Source organism: Mesoplodon bidens (assembly GCF_964165515.1).
Source record: "Mesoplodon bidens genome assembly, chromosome: 4".
NCBI lineage: Eukaryota > Metazoa > Chordata > Mammalia > Artiodactyla > Ziphiidae > Mesoplodon > Mesoplodon bidens.
The window spans coordinates 92,302,748-92,323,653 of record NC_138160.1 but is presented as its reverse complement, the minus strand read 5'-3'; the positions used below and the strand labels follow the sequence as shown (position 1 = coordinate 92,323,653).

Below are 20,906 nucleotides of genomic sequence, written 5' to 3'. Positions count from 1 at the left end.
ATTTGGAGCCAGAGTTAGACTCCACCATTAGAAGTAATTTGGTGAAATTTTTTTGTGAAGCATGGCCCTCATTCTATTTTGTTGGAATTTTTATTTTTCCTTAGTACTTTGTGCTTTTAAAAAGAGAATACTGTTGCTCATTTATAAAATATTTCAAGTGTTAGCAAAATTCTATCATGAAAACCTCCCTTGGAATTCCCACTGACAGAATTCAGTTTGGGTGACTACATTGTTACAGATCACTATCTCAGGAGCATATGGTAAACTGCCTAATAAAGGAGTCGCACAATTTTACCTTACACTATTCCTCTTCCATTCTTTAGGAACCCTGGGGAGTTGCTTTTTGAAAGAAAGCCAGGGATACTTGTGGCCTCCTGGAGGCACAGCATAAAACAAAGTTGTTACATGAAAGCCAGACAAAGCACTGCCACTAGCAATGAAAGCACAGCCCTTCTTTGTGATGGTAGAAAGTGTAGTAAAAGTCACAGTTACTCTTCTAACTCATTGTTCTTGAGTTAGAAGGCAGACGGTCACTGAGTTGTAAATAAAAACAAAGGGCTTTGGAGAAGTTCCACAGGGCTGTGGAGATCACCTAATTTCATAAAGAAAACCTAAAGTAGAAAAGTTACCCACAGGACAAAAATAAAAATTCTAACCTCTTTCATTCAGAAGGAAATAAAAATATTGAAGGTGTTAGCATATTTCTTTCATAAAAAGCATTCACTCAGGTTTCTGTATGTTTTTATGCAGAACAAACTATATCTGAGCAAGAAGCAGAGTGGCCCCCAAATTTAGCTCAATTAATTGGACATTACTCTAATTGCTCCCTTTACACTCACCCACTTGTACTTTTTAATGTATTGCTTTTAAAGCTATTCCATAAAGTAGTCCCTTTACGGTTGACAAACTAGACAACATAATGGAGAGATTTCATAATTATGTGCCTGGACAACATACGTTTATGCTGATGCCCGATCTTTCAAAAAGTGAGCAAGTAAAAAGAAGCACTTTTAAATTCTGTGAGTCAAATTAACATGTGAAAACCTCTCTCTTTTCTTACCCAAGACACACACAACTTTTCTTGTGTTGTTATTAGTTACAAAAATACTTGCTGCACCTTGTCATAGTTATGTCAGTGTTCCTTACATTTTAATGCCAGCCCTTAATGTGACTTAGTACACAAATAACCTCTGGTGACTGTATGCATTTCATAAAACAATACTTACCCTAATTATCAGAGGATAGTCTCTGAAATTTTCTACTCTAGTCTATACCTTTCAATTGCTTTTGCTACTCACAAATAGGGGTCATGAAACATGCTTTTAAAAATTAATTTATGCCATAATTGTCCATTTTTAATGTAAAATTGTAAACTCCTCAAGGACAAAGGGCCTAAGTTTTTTTCCACTGCTGTCTCAGGACACTACCCAGTACCTAGTTCATATTAAATTATGTGCCTGAACCCAACAGCAAATCTTCTTATAGCTGTCAGAGCAGGGTGTGGTATGATAAAGGGTGACTGAAGCTTACTTTTAAAAAGACCAGTAAAAGTATTCTAATCCCCAAAATGTCTAGGAATAGAAACATCACACATTATGGCAATTTTTTTTTCTTATTTCAGAAGTTAAAAAAGTGATTTATTAGGCTGGGCTTAAAACATCCAATTTCTAATAGCTCTGTAGTTGCAAGCTATACTTTTGCTATATCCAAAGGTCCTTGATTGCTCTCAAAGTTGATATATATAGAGAGAGAAAATCTTGCGATAATCATACTAGATTAAACAGCATTTAACCAAATGGTATTCTCTTTACTACCTTAGGCATCACCTGCTCCTCCTAAAGCCCTCAAAGTAAGGGAAGCTATCTCTACTAAAGAAAATACTTTTGGAATGTGTCTTTAGGGGCCAATATTAAGTGTACTATAGTATTACCTTAATAACATCAAGATTAAGAAGATTTTTCCACCGGGATTCAGGAAGGAGTGACAGAGTCACCAGCTGCTCATTCAACTGTTCTGGGGAGTCATACTCTATCATTTCATCACTTGGTTCTATGGTTTCTTCTGATAATTCTACATCTTAAAACAAAAAATTTTCAGGTAAAACAAATTAATGCTGAATGAGATTTTTATCATATAAAAGCAAATTAGTTCCATTAGTATTTCATAACATGTTCACTCAATATAGCCTTGTAAAATCTTTCTATTTATTTAATTCATCTTCTTATTTTCTCATATTAACTACAGTTCCCATCACCAGACTCAAAACATTTCTCCACTGGTATACTATTTGATATCAATACCACATCAATTATATCTTTGCATAAATTCATGAAGTCATTCAAAATATTTCATATAAGCTAAAAAATACTTTGATTGAATGCATTAAATTTTGCCTTCAGTAGCAATATCCTGCACGTTAGGTTTACTATATTACACTTCAAAAACTACTTTACTATTTTGTGATTACCTTGGGTTTGACAAGTACCAGGAAGCATCACTACTGAAGGAACATAATCTGTGGGAAGTGGCCGTAATGAAACAACTGAATACAGGGAAATATTGGACCTGAGAAACAAAAACATAAGCAATATTGTAAAACATAAAAATATGTTCAGGGAAACTTCAATTACTGGTAATAATCTCCACAATCTTGAACTTGGCTATAAATTCTGATCACTTGTAAGTTAAAAAAAGATCTCAAAAACAGTATTAATTTGAAAATGCTGATTCATATCATAGATGTCATCACAAGAAAGATGTGCATACACATTATTAATGGAGGCTTTATTTCTAATGTAGCACAAAAAACTATTGGGGTGGCCAAAAGCTTCGTTCGTTTTCTCCCCTAAGATGGCTCTAGAAACACTTAGTGGTCTTCAGCTTCATTGGAAACAATTTTGTTAGATTGTATGTGACAGCTGTCATATCAGCGTGCATTTAAAAAAAGACTTAGCAAATTGGTGAATTTTCGTGTAGCCATTTTAATATTGAAAATGGAAGAAAAACAACATTTTTCGCATATTATGCTTTATTATTTCAAGAAAGGTAAAAATGCAACCAAAATGCAAAAAAAGATTTGCACAGTGTATGGAGAAGGTGCCTTGACTGACAGAACGTGTCAAAAGTGGTTTGCGAAGTTCTGTGCTGGAGATTTCTTGCTGGACGATGCCCCACTGTCAGGTGGACCAGTTAAAGTTGATAGCGATCAAATAGAGACATTAATTGAGGACAGTCAACGTTATACTAAGCAGGAGATGGCCAACATACTCAAAATGTCCAAATCAAGCGCTGAAAATCATTTTCACCAGCTTGGTTATGTTAATTGCTTTGATGTTTCTGTTCCATGTAAGTGAAGCGAAAAAAACCTTGATCGTATTTCCGCATGCGATTCTCTACTTAAACATAAAACATTTTAAAAGCATTCCGTTTTTAAAACAAATTGTGACGGGCGATGAAAAGTGGAAGTGTACAATAATGTGGAACGGAAGAGATCGTGGGGCAAGTGAAATGAACCACCACCAACCACACCAAAGGCCGGTCTTCATCCAAAGGTGATGTTGTATATATGGTGGGAATGGAAGGGAGTCCTCTATTATGAGCTCCTTCCAGGAAACCAAACAATTAATTCCAACAAGTACTGCTCCCAGTTAGACCAACTGAAAGCAGCACTCGACGAAAAGCATCCAGAATTAGTCAACAGAAAACACATAATCTTCCATCAGGATAATGCAAGACTGCATTTGCTTCTTTGATGACCAGCAAAAACTGTTACAGCTTGGCTGAGAAGTTCTGATTCATCTGCCGTATTCACCAGACAATGCACCTTTGGAGTTCCATTTATTTCGGTCTTTACAAAATTCTCTTAATGGAAAAAATTTCAATTCCTTGAAAGACTGAAAAGGCACCTGGAACAATTCTTTGCTCAAAAAGATAAAAAGCTTTGGGAAGGTGGAATTAGGAAGCTGCCTGAAAAATGGCAGAAGGTAGTGGAACAAAAGGGTGAATACATTGTTCAATAAAGTTCCTGGTAAAAAATGAAAAATGTGTCTTTTATTTTTACATAAAAACTGAAGGCACTTTTTGGCCAACCCAATATTTATTTGAGAGATCAGTAATGGCTAATACTTTTATAAGGTAACGTAACATCCATATATTTATATTGCTTTGACAAATGGCAACCTTCATATAAGGAAATTATAAATGAAGTAAAGATGGACTGAGAGAATTAAGTCAGAGAAAGAATATGCTGATCAGATTCTTGGGGGGTTGCTGAACAGTCATGGATTTCTCCTTTCTAGAATGGTCCTCTAAGTGCTACCTGACCCTGTACCATGGCCTTGGATGACTAATCAAGATGTGGATACCTGTCCCAAAGTGGGCTAATCAGATTCTGTCTCCCAAACATAATGAATCTGGAATGGAAAATAAAAATTGGAAATATCAGATTCTGAGTTAATAGCTGAACTATATGCTCTTGCTGCTGAGGTACCACAGCTACCATTCTTCTCTTGTCTTGATTGTTCAAGCCTCAAAGATTCCAGGAGGGCCTCCCTGGTGGCGCAGTGGTTGAGAGTCCGCCTGCCGATGCAGGGGATACGGGTTCGTGCCCCGGTCTGGGAGGATCCCATATGCCGCGGAGCGGCTGGGCCCATGAGCCATGGCCTCTGGGCCTGCGCGTCCGGAGCCTGTGCTCCGCAACGGGAGAGGCCACAACAGTGAGAGGCCCGCATACCGCAAAAAGAAAAAAAAAAAAAAAAAAAAAAAAAGATTCCAGGAGATACTCCATTTTGCTTATTAAGATGGGCAGAATCTATTTCTATTATATAGTGAATTTACTTTCATATCCTAAAAAGCCAATTAGAAAATCCTGTAATTAGAAAAGGAATTCATTTTTTCCTCTTCCTCAATAATAAGAGTTAAAAGAATTAGGCATCTAAACTCAGAAAACAAACGAAAAATTTTCTAAACCCAGATAATGGATCATTTATTTTGAACTCTTCTATGTTCATCACCATTAGAAGACCACCATAAAGATCTGTACATGGCTATGAAAAGTTATGCAACTAAAATGAATCTTAGAAAGCATTCTGCCCACACTTATGCCTTATTTTATAGATAAAGGAGTCTGAAGTTGAGAAGTGACTAGCCAAGGTCATAAAGGGGTATTGAGGCCGTGGCAGGAAGACCAGCCTGGCTGGGGATATCCCTTTTCTAAGATTTTTAAACTCACTTATCCTTTCCGCAAATAAAAGCCAAATAGTATAACAGATAAAAATCAATCATGTGGTTTAGAATACACACTTGAGCAAAGCTATCTAAATTATCAAGCAGATGTTGACTTAGTCATAGACTTAGGGTGAACTATGTGACATTTCCATTTTATAAGTTAAAAAAAAACCTAAAGGGCAATGTTAGAAACTATGATTGTCTGACAATATCATCTTCCTTTTCCTTCTTACCCCAAAGAGAACTGTATACAAGAACTTACCATAGATAAATTCCAAGGTGGTCTACATGGGAAGTGGCCAGAAAGTCTCCAGTAGGGGACATAGTAACATTAAGAGGAGCTGAGTCCAACAAAAAGCTGTCTATAAGGCTATAGAAAGAATCAAGATGTTAAAATATTTGAACTCTACCAAAAAGGATATAATTCACAAAATACATTTTTGCTAAAAAAACAAAGGGTAAGAGATGCAGAAATTTTTTCTTTTTTAAATCACCAACACCAGAAAGTCATCACTAACAAAGAGCTTTGTTAACTAAGTTACTATGTGAAAATAATCTCCTTAATGAGAAAGATCCAGAGCAGAGCACTAAATAGACCAGTTAACTGGAGAAAGAGTTTCAACAACAGGGAGAATACAGGAGGAAATGCTGTTTTTCTGGAATGCCATTTTGGCAGACTTGGAAACAATTCTAAAGATGTCACACATTTAAAATAGATTATCAGTACTCTCCTGTATTTGTTATTTCAGTGAAAATAATAAAAGGTGTAGGCAATAGAAGAAAGTAATAAAATCATTATAAATAATAAGAGAATGGTAGTAGAAAAAAAATTTGAGCAATTCTGTTTTTCAAATAGGTAACCATGCTATCTATGAAACATGAAAATTCAGTCTATAGAGCATAACCATAAAGCAGCTTATAGAAACTAGTCTCACAGCTTCAAAAAGCTGTGAGCAGGGGTTGAAATTGGGGAGGAAAAGGGAGCAATCACACTCAAGAAGACGACTCAGAACAGTTTCTCAGAAAACAGTGTGTGAGGTGAGCCTTACAAATGGACAGGAATTCAATGGATGTTGATGGTAAAGAAAGCATCTTCTGGGTGAGGGAAATGTGGAGGGCAAGGTGAGGGAAAACAGTGTCTAGCGAGGAGTGCAGTCTTGAATACCAAACATCTGAGTTTATTTTTGTCTTTTAATAAATGGAAGGTCACTACAGGCTTTTGAGCAGATAGTGCTGCAATCTTCACTTTCTGCTAGCAGAATGCAGAATATATCTGAACAGAAAGAACAGTGAGATTATGGTAGTAGTCATCTAACAAGCAGTGAAGATTTGAACTAGGATGGTGTAGGCAGGAAGTTTAACGAGGTGAATTTAAGGAGCAAAAGAAAGGCCTAACACATTGGCATCTTGCAGAAGAGGCTTCTTAGGCTGGTTAAGAGTGTACCTTGTATCTTTAAGAGGAGTATACTGGTTTTAATCAGGGCTGTTTTAAAAACTACTCACTGAAGCCAATACATTATCCATGAGAAGGCATGGCAAGATGACTGAAGCTCAGAATCTACATTAAATAAACCAAATTATTTCAAGAAAGCAAATGACAGGTTGACACTTTTTTTAGTGCTCCATGCTAGGAAGTATCCTGAGCACTTGTGCCTACTAATTTAATCCTCACAACCCTATGAGGCAGATCCATCCTAACTATACACAGTAGAAAAATGAGGCCCAGTTAGATTTAAAAACTTGCTCAAGGTGGAAGGTAACTAAGCCATATCTGTCACCAAGCAGTCTGCACACTTAATCACTATAAGCTCAGTAAAACCATTACAGAAACTAAAGGTACAACAGTTTGATAGCACACACACCCAAAAGATGCCTACACTGGTGATTCATGAAGCACACTCTGAGCAGCTCAAAATGAAGACTTTCCAGTGGAAGCATTAAATGACTTATCCATGATAAAATCTCTCTCAATGTGTGCACATAGTGATTAACAATGTGAAACTTAACTAATGAATGCAAGGTAGAAGGACAAGACTAAATTTTGGAGCACTACAAAGAAACCAAAGTGTGCTCAGGACAATGACTGATGTTTAATTTTCACTTATGGGGAAAAAAGGTGAGTAATAATCTGGCTGCTCAACCCTTCTGTGGAAACTCACAAGAACAGCTGCTCTTGGGAATCAAAGGAATTGGGGAGAAGGACGTTTGCTAAACACTTATTATATACCAGAGACTGTAAAATTATTTGTTAATTCATTTAATGCAAACAACCTAGAGCAGAAACTTTATCTCCATGTACACTGATGATTAAACCTAAACTCAGCAATTTCAGATCTTACCATTTCTTCTTTGTCTTAATATTTGTTCACTGCAAGTGTAAGTGTGTGAGGGGTGAAACTCCCTAACATGGTTCAGAATCTATCTGTTAAAAAGAGAAATCTACTGCTTGAGCAAATTTATTTTACTTGATACTATAATTGCTTTGGCAAATTCTTTGTGCAATGTGACTTCCACAGCTGTTGTGTGTGGGTAGGCTGGCCTTCCATTATGTAAAAGCATCAAACTGAGGAAGGTCGTTTCCACATCCATAGCATATTTTACATGGCCAAATTAGTTCATAAAGCTTAAGTCTACAGGCTTAATCCCAGACCTAACTACCATATAGTCTCCTGCTAATCCTACAAAATGAAGTCTCAGGTAAATTATGTTTTTTGAGAGAAAAACTGAAAAAAAATTCCCATTTTAAGGGATCAGATTTTCAAGTACAGAGCTCCTCATAAACAGAGGTAACATTAACCCACTTCTGATTATATTCTAAACAAATGCAGAGAATGTCTAGATGTTCAATCTCCAAAGTGATGGAATCACCTTACAAAGGAAACTTTAATGAATAGAATAAAGGGATAGTTTTGCCTCAGTGAGAAATGCAAAACAATATTCTACTGCAATTATTGTCATGTAATGCTCCTCAGAAAGCAAGGTCAGTGGGATGAGACAGAAAAAAAATGCAAAATTCTATTAAAACTATTTAATTTTATATTTTTCTCACCCCCAAAAGAGTTCAACCTAAACTTCTAGGAGATTAAAAGCAACCAGAAGTTACAGGTAGTAGTGGTAGGGGATGACAGATTAATTTCAGGGATAAAAAATTTCAACTCTGGGGACTTCCCTGGTAGTGCAGTGGTTAAGAATCTGCCTGCCAATGCAGGGGACACGGGTTTCAATCCCTGATCCAGGAAGATCCCACATGCCGCAGAGCAACTAAGCCCATGCACCACAACTGCTAAGCCTGTGCTAAAGCGGTATTTTATCAAAATAAAATAATAAAAAAATAAATTAAAAAAAAAGAAATTAAAAAAAATTTCAACTCTGCTTCTCTGAGAATCCTACAAACACAAGAAAATTTTCAGCACTTAAACAAAAAAACCTTTACAGTAAACAGTTCAGTACCTATGCAATTTGTTTTAATAATTTATTTTTTTGGCTGCATTGGGTCTTCGTTGCTGCATGCAGGCTTTCTCTAGTTGCGGCAAGCGGGGGCTACTCTTTGTTGCTGTGCACAGGCTTCTCATTGCTGTGGCTTCTCTTGTTGTGGAGCATGGGCTCTAGGCACACGGGCTTCGGTAGCTGTGGGGCGTGAGCCAGTAGTTGTGGCTCATGGGCTCCACAGCACAGGCTCAGCAGTTGTGGTGCGTGGGCTTAGCTGTTCCGCGGCATGTGGTATCTTCCTGGACCAGGGCTCGAACCCGTGTCCCCTGCATTGGCAGGTGGACTCTTAATCACTGCACCACCAAGTAAGTCCCTGCAATTTGTTTTAGATAGGCACAATTCCAGATGGATACATCTGTATGTTACCACACACACCAAAGGTTTACTCATATGTATCACTTTTTAGCCTTCATAATGAGTATATTCATTCTTTACATATTTAACATGTTATGTAAATGATAAAACTGCTTACTGAAGAAAAAACTAGGACTCTCCAAAGGTTGCCATACTAATTATGTTTAAAAAAAATAGGAGAAATCAAAAAACCCAACAGAGGACTTCCCTGGTGGTCCAGTGGGTAAGACACTGTGTTCCCTATGCAGGGGGCCTGGGTTCGATCCCTGGTCGGGGAACTAGATCCTGCATGCATGCTGCAACTAAGAGTCCACATGCCGCAACTAAGAAGTCCATATGCCTCAGTGAAGATCCCGTGTGCTGCAACTACGACCCAGCACAGACAAAATAAAAAAATAAATATTAAAACAAAAACAAAAAACCCCAACAGTTACCTATGGTTGTATGATGAAATACTGATCCTTACTTCCTTACTATCTTCTACATCAAGAAAACCAAATCATCCTTAGAGCATATGACACAACCCAGGCAAGGCTGATATCACAACTATTGGGAAATGTCTTTCCCCTATGCTTATTACAGCAAAATCTCATTAACAAACTATGTTGCCTTGGGCAAATCACTTAAATTCTCTCTGAGCCTCTGTTTCCTCATCTGTAAAAGAGGACTAAAAAACAGTACCTATACCTAATAGGATATGAGAAAAGATGAAAAATAAAAGCATATAAAGTGCCTAGCAGCTCATGGTAAATGTTAGCTTGGCTGCAGTTAGGCAGCAGCAGTTTTATGATACTGCTTTTCAACCTTTCTCATTTGCTCCACTTCAAATCTTAACCAAAAAAGTAGTTTTTTCTTTATTAAAAATACACTTTGGTCCAATCATTATATTTTCTTTTAACAATCCCTATGTGACTCACTTCTTGCTCTGGTGTTTCTCCCAGCTTAATGCTTCTGTATTCACTTAAAATCGCCTGTGTTCACCGAAAAATAAGATACCAGAGTTGAAAATCTATCAGATTTGAATCTGTTCATCTTTTTACTAAAATAAGAAATTCAGCAAAAAAGGCTAATGCTGAGTCAAAGACTGAGTCACAGGCTTTGAACGCTACTTTCAGATCCTAATTCTTCCATTCCATAAAAACCTTACCACTTAAAAAAAATATTTTGCCAATGTAGTACTACTGAACATTAACCTGTCTATCCCATCTAACGCGAACTTAAACTACTAAAAAGGAAAATGAAAAGGGCATTGTGTCAACTCTATTTTCTGTACAACTTTCCTACTGTAAAGTCATTCAAATTATAGTGTTCACCTTTAGATAGAAGCAAAAGTCCAAGAAGCAAAAGACTAATCAATATTTCTAATGGTACCTTTAGAAAAGTTTTTTTTTTTTAAATTAAGAAAGTACCAACTTGAGGTGAACATTTTGAAGCTGAAGGACACAGGCAACTAATTATATTTTGCTTTACTCTATTTTAAGTACAAAAGAGACACACCTGTGGACCAAATTCCCTAGTTATTAGAGTTGGACCCATTAGTGACACTCTTGCTGTGCATATTTCCAAATCCAGTATGTATGCTGTATAGACAGCTCTGCCTCATTCCTTTATCAAACTTAAAGGGAAATAAGTACATCAGGGTTTTTCCTTTCTAAAGGTCAAATTGCTTTCAGGTATGAGCTTATCTAATTCCTGAGAAAGAAGAGGAGTAGAATTGGACAAAACTTAGTTTAGGAATATTTCAAAAGATTGAAAAGCACTAGCTTCCTTCTCATCTTTCTCATGTATCTCTTTCCTTATGGTATGTTTCTTTTCCCATCACTCCTTTCAAACTCAATCTAGGCAATTCTATGTTAAGTGATATGATTTCAAATTGTATCTATTCCTACATAATTTTTAACAACAAAGTACTCTCTCTCTCAAATTACTGAACAGAATTAATGTTTTTTCTTCAAGTGCTGTTTTAGTAGCAAGTTTCAATCTATGACAGATTTCTGAACACTGTTGGGTTTTACCCAAATCTTAAAACACACGTTTTCATTACTTTAAGGTATCTAAATGTCTTTCGTCAAGAATTATGTTAGAGACAGAAAATATATAATACACACAAAGCAAAGTGTTCTGATCTCTTAACTAAATTCAGTATCAACAACAACAACAATAAAAATACTCAAAAGTTTGTATTCCTGAAGTATGGTCTCTACTTTGGAGTATCAAAAAGGCCAAATGTGCTTTCTTAAGGTTTATGCAACTCACTTCTATATCTCAATTTTGCAGGAATAGAGAACCTGAGAGGTTGGATTTTTCTATTATCTTTTATGGCACTAATCTCTGCTGTTTGAGATCAAAAACACTCCAAGGCTAAAATATAGTCAGGTTAGAAAAATCCCCAAACATATTCACATTCAAAAAGTACATAATCCATTAACAACAGGTAAAAGTCACATGTAATGACAATGACTGAGAAAACCTCTGATAAGGTTAGAGATTTAAAAACTCACCACCCAGATGGAAGGTCCCAAGTTCTAATAGAGCAATCCATTGAAGCACTTATTAACCAACGACCATCAGGACTGAAAGCCTTTAAATTAAAAAAAAAAAAAAAAGAATGCATATACAAATATATGTGTGCGTATGTATATGTATGTATTTCTGTATGTATGTTTGTGTCTATATTTAACAGCTTAAAGAATACAAGAAATGAAAAGATAATGCATGCTTCATTAAAAAATGTTTGAAGTATAAAACTTACATCTTATTACATAAAATACCATCTTATATACCACCTATTTGGATACAGCTAAGGACTAAGCTTTTACATGAATTATAAAAAGTTTTAAAAATGAACAGTTTCACCCAATTTTCAATTTCTACTCCATAATCTCCTATATTTATAGACAGTTAACAAACTGTTTGACTACTAATTGTTTTTAACATAAAACTGCTGTTCTGAGAACATTCTATTAGAAATATTTTGTGAGCCTAATTTCAATAATAAAGTATCTGTGAAAGCAACAAAAGCTCCATTTCCTTGAAAAGGTTCTATATATTAGAATGGCTTTCTAAGAATGATTTTGAAGAATGCAAATTCTCTTAATATAGTGAAGTTACTAAAGAAGTCCTTCTGCTTGTACTTACAGATTCAGTTAAAAGTGTTTTCTTCCTTAATGATGTTTTATTTCCAAAGTATAAATTAAAACCACAAAAATCAGATTTTCAAAATAAATTTAAATAATAAACTACTTATGCCACCATGAAGAAGTTATATCTGGAAAAATAATAGCTCTGTGCCTGCAGCACATGAGCTTTAAACCAAGTCAAATGTAAAAGAAGACCCAAAAGGAAAAACTTTAATGTTTATAATGGTAGTAGATTGTTCATCCAGGAGTGTAAACACACCATAGGGATTATGACCATCCATATTAGCAAATAAGAGTGGGATAAGTGAACTCCAACTTGGTCATGGGGCTGCGATGATACTGTGGAAACTCAAACCTTAAGGTGCAGAGAACTCAATTTACAGAAGGAAAGTGCAGATAATAAAGTATAGGAAAATGACTTTGATAGGGGAAGTCATGTATAAATGCTCATAGGTTTAACGGAACAGGAGTAATTTGTTATTGACTAGGGGAAACTCCAGACATATAACTCGAAAGTAAAGTTTGAAAAGGAAAGAAATAGGAAGAGCAAGGTGGCATTGACAGATGTTTTCAAAAATGCAATTTCATCAAAATTACTCCACTCCCACCATTTCTATAGATGCTGTCACAACAAATTCTGCTGATGGGTAGTTCTGCCAATCTCTTATCTGCAGAATAACACAATTGCCCGACCATTAACCCCCCACCCCTGATTTTTAAGGAAATGGGGATAAACATTGCAAATTCAGATTTTTGGTGTGAGAACTGGTAAGTAAAAGTAGCTGTTGGGAGTGTCACTATGTAGGATTTTATTTTATTTTATTTTTTCTGTTTCAAGTAAATAAAGGTATCTGCAGTTGATGCAAAGTCTTCAACTTACATTTTTTCAACGAGTACTTATTACCATATTTCTCACTATAACAACATAATAGGAAGTTAAAACACATTTTTATTAATTAAACTCTTTTGAAGTTAAGATATATAAACTGTAGAAATAACACTAAACTAGAATGAACCAAGAATCAGATATTCCAGGTCTCCTATTAATTCATTATGAATGTAGAAAAACAGAAATGAGTTCTCTCAGCTTAGTTTAGTATTAAGTCAAAAATGATACACTTATGTTTCAATGATTCACTCTCCAAAGTATATTCTGGCCTTGTTTAAAGAGAAAAAAATCAACTCTGGGATTTATACTTTAATGGCATTAACTTCCTGAGAAATATTAAAATATTAAACTTCTTTTAATTCTAAATTTTCCTTAAAAATCTTTTTTGAAAATTAGTCTCCTAATTATTTATTTTGAACATCTCCTCATATGATGAGTTTAATGCTATTAAAAGATAAGTTTCAATTATTTGAACTTTTTAAACCTAAACAGAAATAGAAATGAATCAAGTTTTATTTAAACATCTAAAGTTTGTTTTACCATGTCATTTATTTGGCCTTGGTGTCCAGAAAACTCTCTGACAATCTTCCTAGTTTCTATGTCCAAAACAGTAATGGAGAAGTCATCCAAGGCGAGTCCCAGAATGCCACTAGCAAGATAAATGCAACAGTTTTAATGAACAAACAAACAAACAAAAAAAACCCTTGAACTAAATAAAATCTCAGTCATTTAAATTTTGTTAATCAAGTATACTTTGGGAGAAATTAAGCAAAATGCTGTCCTTTTATATGAAAAGTCTGGTTTTTCCCACTTGGTAAATTACCTATAGTTGACCACTTTACATGAGGGTTAGGGCGCCACCCCTCTGCAGACAAAAATCTGCACATAACTTTACAGCTGGGGGACTTCCCTGGTGGCACAGTAGTTAAGAATCTGCCTGCCAATGCAGGGGACACGGGTTCCATCCCTGGTCTGGGAATATCCCACATGCCATGGAGCAACTAAGCCTGTGCGCCACAACTACTGAGCCTGCACTCTAGAGCCCGCGAGCCACAACTACTGATGCCCATGCATCTAGAGCCCCTGCTCCGCAACAAAAGAAGCCACCACACTGAGAAGCCCACGCACTGAAACGAAGAGTAGCCCCAGCTTGCCGCAACTAGAAAAAGCCTGTGTGCAGCAACGAAGACCCAATGCAGCCAAAAATAAATTTTTAAAAAAAAGATATTAACTTTACAGTTGGCCCTCCATGTCCATGGTTCTGCATCTGTGGACTCAACCAACAGTGGATCATGTAGTGCTACAGTGAGTACTTAGTGGAAGAAAGTTGTGTATAAGTGCACCTGCACAGTTCAAACCTGTGTTGTTCAAAGGTCTACTGTACTTAAATTAAGAATTAAAAACATCAAGAAGAAAGTCCATTATCATTGAAAGAAAAACGTTACCTGTCTCTATGTAGCAGCATCATATTTGGAGATGAATCAAGGCTCACAGAATGAATTAAAACTTTGTTTTTAAAGTTCCAGAACTTGAGTACTCCTTCACTACCAGTTGTAATTGTCAACTGGTTTAATCCATCCACTGCAACACCTCTAACAGATCCTTTATGGGCTTTAAAGCATATGTTAAAAGAAAAAAGAAATAAGAATTGCAACTGACTCTCTGAACACTACATAAACAGTGATTCCTTTATTTAAATATCTAAGTTCCCACTATTTAATGCCCCTAAAATCTTTAAATTAATATGGATTTTAGGGAGCAGAGAGAAGATTATTATACCACTTGAGTAATAACAAAATCCATCAGGTTGATGCCATGAAGGTTTAAAAAAATAGTTAAGATTTTCTGCTTAATTAATGCAAGGAGAAGAAAAAAAGAACCTTTAATTTCTATAATATCCACTTTCCCCTAATACAACTATGACTTCATTCTCTTTATTTCAACATGGTGTTTCAAATAGATATAATGGCAGTATCTGCCACATACGGCTGATGATAACCCATATACAACTTTAGCAAAATGACTGGCACTCAAGAATTTAATAAATGCCAGCGACAGTTATTAGCCTTTTATCTATCTATATTACTTTTTTAAAAAATAAGAAAAAGAAAAATAAATTCAATACCTTGATCCTTGCCAAAACTTCCTCGGTGTATACCCGACTGCATGTTATATACATCTACATTTCCTGATGAGAGACCAATCACAGCAAAGTTTCCACAAGAAGTGATATCTGCTGCCTTAAAGGAAAAAAAATTAACACAATGACACAGAAAATAGCTAACATTTTTATTGTACTTTATGGTTTCCAAAGTATTTTTTTAATCTACTAATTATCTCATTTAAAAAAATGATAAATGAATTGCTTTGTTAATTTTCTTAAACATAATGTAATTATATTTGGGTGTATTAGAAATATCTGTTTGATTCTATCTCCATTCTCTAAGAAGTATGGGGAAATCCATACTTCCAAGACAGCAAAACATAACCAAAGTTAACTCAATTGAAATTCACTCAGGAGAATGGTATATCAACTGGTCTTCAATTTTTAATTTATTCACAATGGTACTAAAGTCAAAGCACTCCATTGCCTAATTTCTCATTACCTTACTTCTGTAATTGCTTTTATAGCAAATATAAAACTGGAATCATATCAGTTGGGATGTCCAATGAAAAAGCCCAAAATATTTTAATTACAACATATTAGGAAGGAAATACATGAGATACTGCATGGAAAACACTTAGTTTATAAGCAGTTTCTGTAAAATAAACTCATATTTTAATACTTAAAGTAGCAATATTATATTAAAAAGATGTCTTTTTTTCTGTTAAAAACATGAGACTGGCTATGTGGTGGGTCATGCTCAGAGAAATCCTTCATTGCCACTGCATCAGTCAGATGTCACCCACCCAAGAGTTAATTCAAAAGACTGTTGAATTTATGCCTAAAGAAATAGATGACTTCTAAGACCTAAAGGAAAATATTCAACAGGATATTTAACTGTGCAAAGCAGCATAAGATTGATACACCACTGAGTCAATATATCTTTACACAGCATCCACAGAAGTATGCTCCACTTACAACTATATTTTTCTAGACAATTGTAGCTTATTACTTAGAAAAAGTTTTAGATAGGAAATTATGGACTAACCTTAAAAAGCATTCTATCTTCTCAAATAGAACACTAACATAATTTTACCTATTCTGAACAACTCATAAATGTTTATGCTATATTATATATTTATGCTCTCAGGAACTAATAAAGATACTAGGCTATAACATACAATAATGGTCCCTGATGGCCCTGCTATATAGTAGTCCCCCTTATCTGCAGGAAATATGTTCCAAGACCCCCAGTGGATGCCTGAAACAGTAGATAGCACCAAACCCTACATATACTATGTTTTTTCCTGTACTAATGGGCAGGTAGTGTATAGAGCATGGACACGTTAGATAAAAAGATGATTCACGACAGAGAGGGACAGTGCTACTCAGATGGCATGCAATTTAAAACTTATAAATTGTGTACTTCTGGAATTTTCTATTTAATATTTTCAGATCAAAGTTGACTGCAGATAACTGAAACCGTGGAAAATGAAACCATGGATAAGGGGGGACGGCTGTACTTTCTGGAACTTGCATTTATTTTAATAGGATTTATTGTTGTTAATGGGACTGCTTCTGGAAGTCTCCTTTTACTTATTTATTCATTCTAACCTATTGTTGAAGACAGCACAAGCAAAGCAAAAATGAATAAGCTAAGAAGGTTACCTCTGATTGACAAATTATACTCTAGTACATGGGTTCTCTGATAAATACTTACTGGTTTACTACTTATGGGCTCCTGGCTTTGTTCCAGATAGCTGACTCCAACCCAGCACCAGTTAAGTATCATTGTGTGTGTGTGTGTGTGTGTATACACACACACACACAGCTTTATGAGTGATCATTACAGGCTATGAGTTAAGAACATAGGTTCTAGAAGGAGTGGTCCTAGGTTCAAATCCCAGCTCTTCCATTTACTAGTTTTAATGATCTCAGGCATATTACTCATTACAGTAAGCCTCAGCCTCAGTTTTACTGCCTATAAAAAGAGGCTGCCTGCGCAGCCATTTCACAGGAGGAGGTCTGCTCCGGAGCACCAGGGTGGATGAAAGGCTCTTGGTGCTGCAGCCAGGAGCCAGTGCTGTGCCTCTGAAGTGGGAGAGCCAACTTCAGGACACGGGTCCACAAGAGACCTCCCAGCTCCACATAATATCAAGCAGCGAAAATCTCCCAGAGATCTCCATCTCAACACCAGCACCCAGCTTCAGTCAACGACCAGCAAGCTACAGTGCTGGTCACCCTATGCCAAGCAACTAGCAAGGCAGGAACACAACCCCACCCATTAGCAGAGAGGCTACCTAAAAACATAATAAGGCCATAGGCACCCCAAAACACACCACCAGACGTGGACCTGTCCACCAGAAAGACAAGATCGAGCCTCAACCACCAGAACACAGGCATTAGTCCCCCCCACCAGGAAGCCTACACAACCTACTGAAACAACCTTAGCCACTGGGGTCAGACACCAAAAACAACGGGAACTACGAATCAGCAGCCTGCAAAAAGGAGATCCCAAACACAGTAACATAAGCAAAATGAGAAGACAGAAAAACACACAGCAGGTGAAGGAGCAAGATAAAAACCTACCAGACCTAACAAATGAAGAGGTAATAGGCAGTCTACCTGAAAAAGAATTCAGAATAATGATAGTAAAGCTGATCCAAGATTCTATTTCCAAGATCCATAATCTTGGAAATAGAATAGACAAAATGCAAGAAACAGTTAACAAGGACCTAGAAGAACTAAAGATGAATCAAGCATCGATTAAAAACACAATAAATGAAATGAAAAATACTCTACATGGGATCAATAGCAGAATAACTGAGGCAGAAGAACGGATAAGTGAGGTGGAAGATAAAATAGTGGAAATAACTGATGCAGAGCAAAATAAAGAAAAAAGAATGAAAAGAACAGAGGACAGTCTCAGAGACCTCTGGGACAACATTAAACGCACCAACATTCGAATTATAGGGGTTCCAGAAGAAGAAGAGAAAAAGAAAGGGACTGAGAAAATATTTAAAGAGACTATAGTTGAAAACTTCCCCAATATGGGAAAGGAAATAGTTAATCAAGTCCAGGAGGCACAGAGAGTCCCATACAGAATAAATCCAAGGAGAAATACGCCAAGACACATATTAATCAAACTGTCAAAAATTAAACACAAAGAAATCATATTAAAAGCAGCAAGGGAAAAACAACAAATAACACACAAGGGAATCCCCATCAGGTTAACAGCTGATCTCTCAGCAGAAACTCTACAAGCCAGAAGGGAGTGGCAGGACATAATTAAAGTGATGAAGGAGAGAAACCTGCAACCAAGATTACTCTACCCAGCAAGGATCTCCTTCAGATTTGATGGAGAAATTAAAACCTTTACAGACAAGCAAAAGCTGAGAGAGTTCAGCACCACCAAACCAGCTTTACAACAAATGCTAAAGGAACTTCTCTAGGCAAGAAACACAACAGAAGGAATATACCTACAATAACGAACCCAAAGCAATTAAGGAAATGGGAATACGAACATACACATCAATAATTACCTTAAATGTAAATGGACTAAATGCTCCCACCAAAAGACACAGAGTGGCTGAATGGATACAAAAACAAGACCCATATATATGCTGTCTACAAGAGACCCACTTCAGACCTAGAGACACATACAGATTGAAAGTAAGGGGATGGAAAAAGATATGCCATGCAAATGGAAATCAAAAGAAAGCTGGAGTAGCAATTCTTATATCAGACAAAATAGACTTTAAAATAAAGACTATTAGAAGAGACAAAGAAGGACACTACATAACGATAAAGGGATCGATCCAAGAAGAAGATATAACAATTGTAAATATTTATGCACCCAACATAGGAGCACCTCAATACATAAGGCAAATACTAACAGCCATAAAAGGGGAAATCGACAGTAACACAATCATAGTAGGGGACTTTAACACCCCACTTTCACCAATGGACAGATCATCCAAAATGAAAATAAATAAGGAAACACAAGCTTTAAATGATACATTAAACAAGATGGACTTAGTTGATATTTATAGGACATTCCATCCAAAAACAACAGAATACACATTTTTCTTAAGTGCTCATGGAACATTCTCCAGGATAGATCATATCTTGGGTCACAAATCAAGCCTTGGTAAATTTAAGAAAATTGAAATTGTATCAAGTATCTTTTCCGACCACAATGCTATGAGACTAGACATCAATTACAGGAAAAGATCTGTAAAAGATACAAACATATGGAGGCTAAACAATACACTACTCAATAACGAAGTGATCACTGAAGAAATCAAAGAGGAAATAAAAAAATACCTAGAAACAAATGACAATGGAGACATGACGACCCAAAACCTATGGGACGCAGCAAAAGCAGTTCTAAGGGGGATGTTTATAGCAATACAATCCCACCTTAAGAAACAGGAAACATTTCGAGGAAACAACCTGACCCTGCACCTAAAGCAATTAGAGAAAGAAGAACAAAAAACCCCCAAAGCTAGCAGAAGGAAAGAAATCATAAAGATAAGATCAGAAATAAATGAAAAAGAAATGAAGGAAACGATAGCAAAGATCAACCAAACTAAAAGCTGGTTCTTTGAGAAGATAAACAAAATTGACAAACCATTAGCCAGACTCATCAAGAAAAGAAGGGAGAAGACTCAAATCAATAGAATTAGAAATGAAAAAGGAGAAGTAACAACTGACACTGCAGAAATACAAAAGATCATGAGAGATTACTATAAGCAACTCTATGCCAATAAAATGGACAACCTGGAAGAAATGGACAAATTCTTAGAAATGCACAACCTGCCAAGACTGACTCAGGAAGAAATAGAAAATATGAATAGACCAATCACAAGCACTGAAATTGAAACAGTGATTAAAAATCTTCCATCAAACAAAAGCCCAGGACCAGATGGCTTCACAGGTGAATTCTATCAAACATTTAGAGAAGAGCTAACACCCATCCTTCTCAAACTCTTCCAAACAATATCAGAGGAAGGAACACTCCCCAACTCATTCTACGAGGCCACCATCACCTTGATACCAAAACCAGACAAGGATGTCACAAAGAAAGAAAACTACAGGCCAATATCACTGATGAACATAGATGCAAAAATCCTCAACAAAATACTAGCAAACAGAATCCAACAGCACATTAAAAGGATCATACACCATGATCAAGTGGGGTTTATTCCAGGAATGCAAGGATTCTTCAATATATGCAAATCAATCAATGTGATACACCATATTAACAAGTTGAAGGAGGAAAACCATATGATCATCTCAATAGATGCAGAGAAAGCTTTCGACAAAATTCAACACCCATTTATGATAAAAACCCTGCAGAAAGTAGGCATAGAGGGATCTTTCCTCAACATAATAAAGGCCATATATGACAAACCCACAGCCAACATTGTCCTCAATGGTGAAAAACTGAAACCATTTCCACTAAGATCAGGAACAAGACAAGGCTGCCCACTCTCACCACTCTTATTCAACATAGTTTTGGAAGTTTTAGCCACAGCAATCAGAGAAGAAAAGGAAATAAAAGGAATCCAAATTGGAAAAGAAGACCTAAAGCTGTCACTGTTTGCAGATGACATGATACTATACATAGAGAATCCTAAAGGTGCTACCGAAAAACTACTAGAGCTAATCAATGAATTTGGTAAAGTAGCAGGATACAAAA

General features: G+C 36.1%; 1 protein-coding gene across 2 annotated transcripts in view; it reads right to left on the bottom strand.

Moving 5' to 3' along the window:
• WDR36 (WD repeat domain 36) overlaps window positions 1–20,906 on the bottom strand; it is a 43,525-nt gene that overhangs the window by 4,006 nt on the left and 18,613 nt on the right. For both annotated transcript variants that reach the window (XM_081230863.1, XM_081230862.1), the window contains exons 13-19: window positions 15,224–15,338; window positions 14,544–14,709; window positions 13,639–13,747; window positions 11,571–11,650; window positions 5,489–5,596; window positions 2,468–2,565; window positions 1,931–2,076 (exon numbers count right to left, since the gene is read on the bottom strand). In XM_081230863.1, the coding sequence (XP_081086989.1) occupies window positions 1,931–2,076; window positions 2,468–2,565; window positions 5,489–5,596; window positions 11,571–11,650; window positions 13,639–13,747; window positions 14,544–14,709; window positions 15,224–15,338 (822 nt within the window). The remainder of the gene's footprint in view (window positions 1–1,930; window positions 2,077–2,467; window positions 2,566–5,488; window positions 5,597–11,570; window positions 11,651–13,638; window positions 13,748–14,543; window positions 14,710–15,223; window positions 15,339–20,906) is intronic.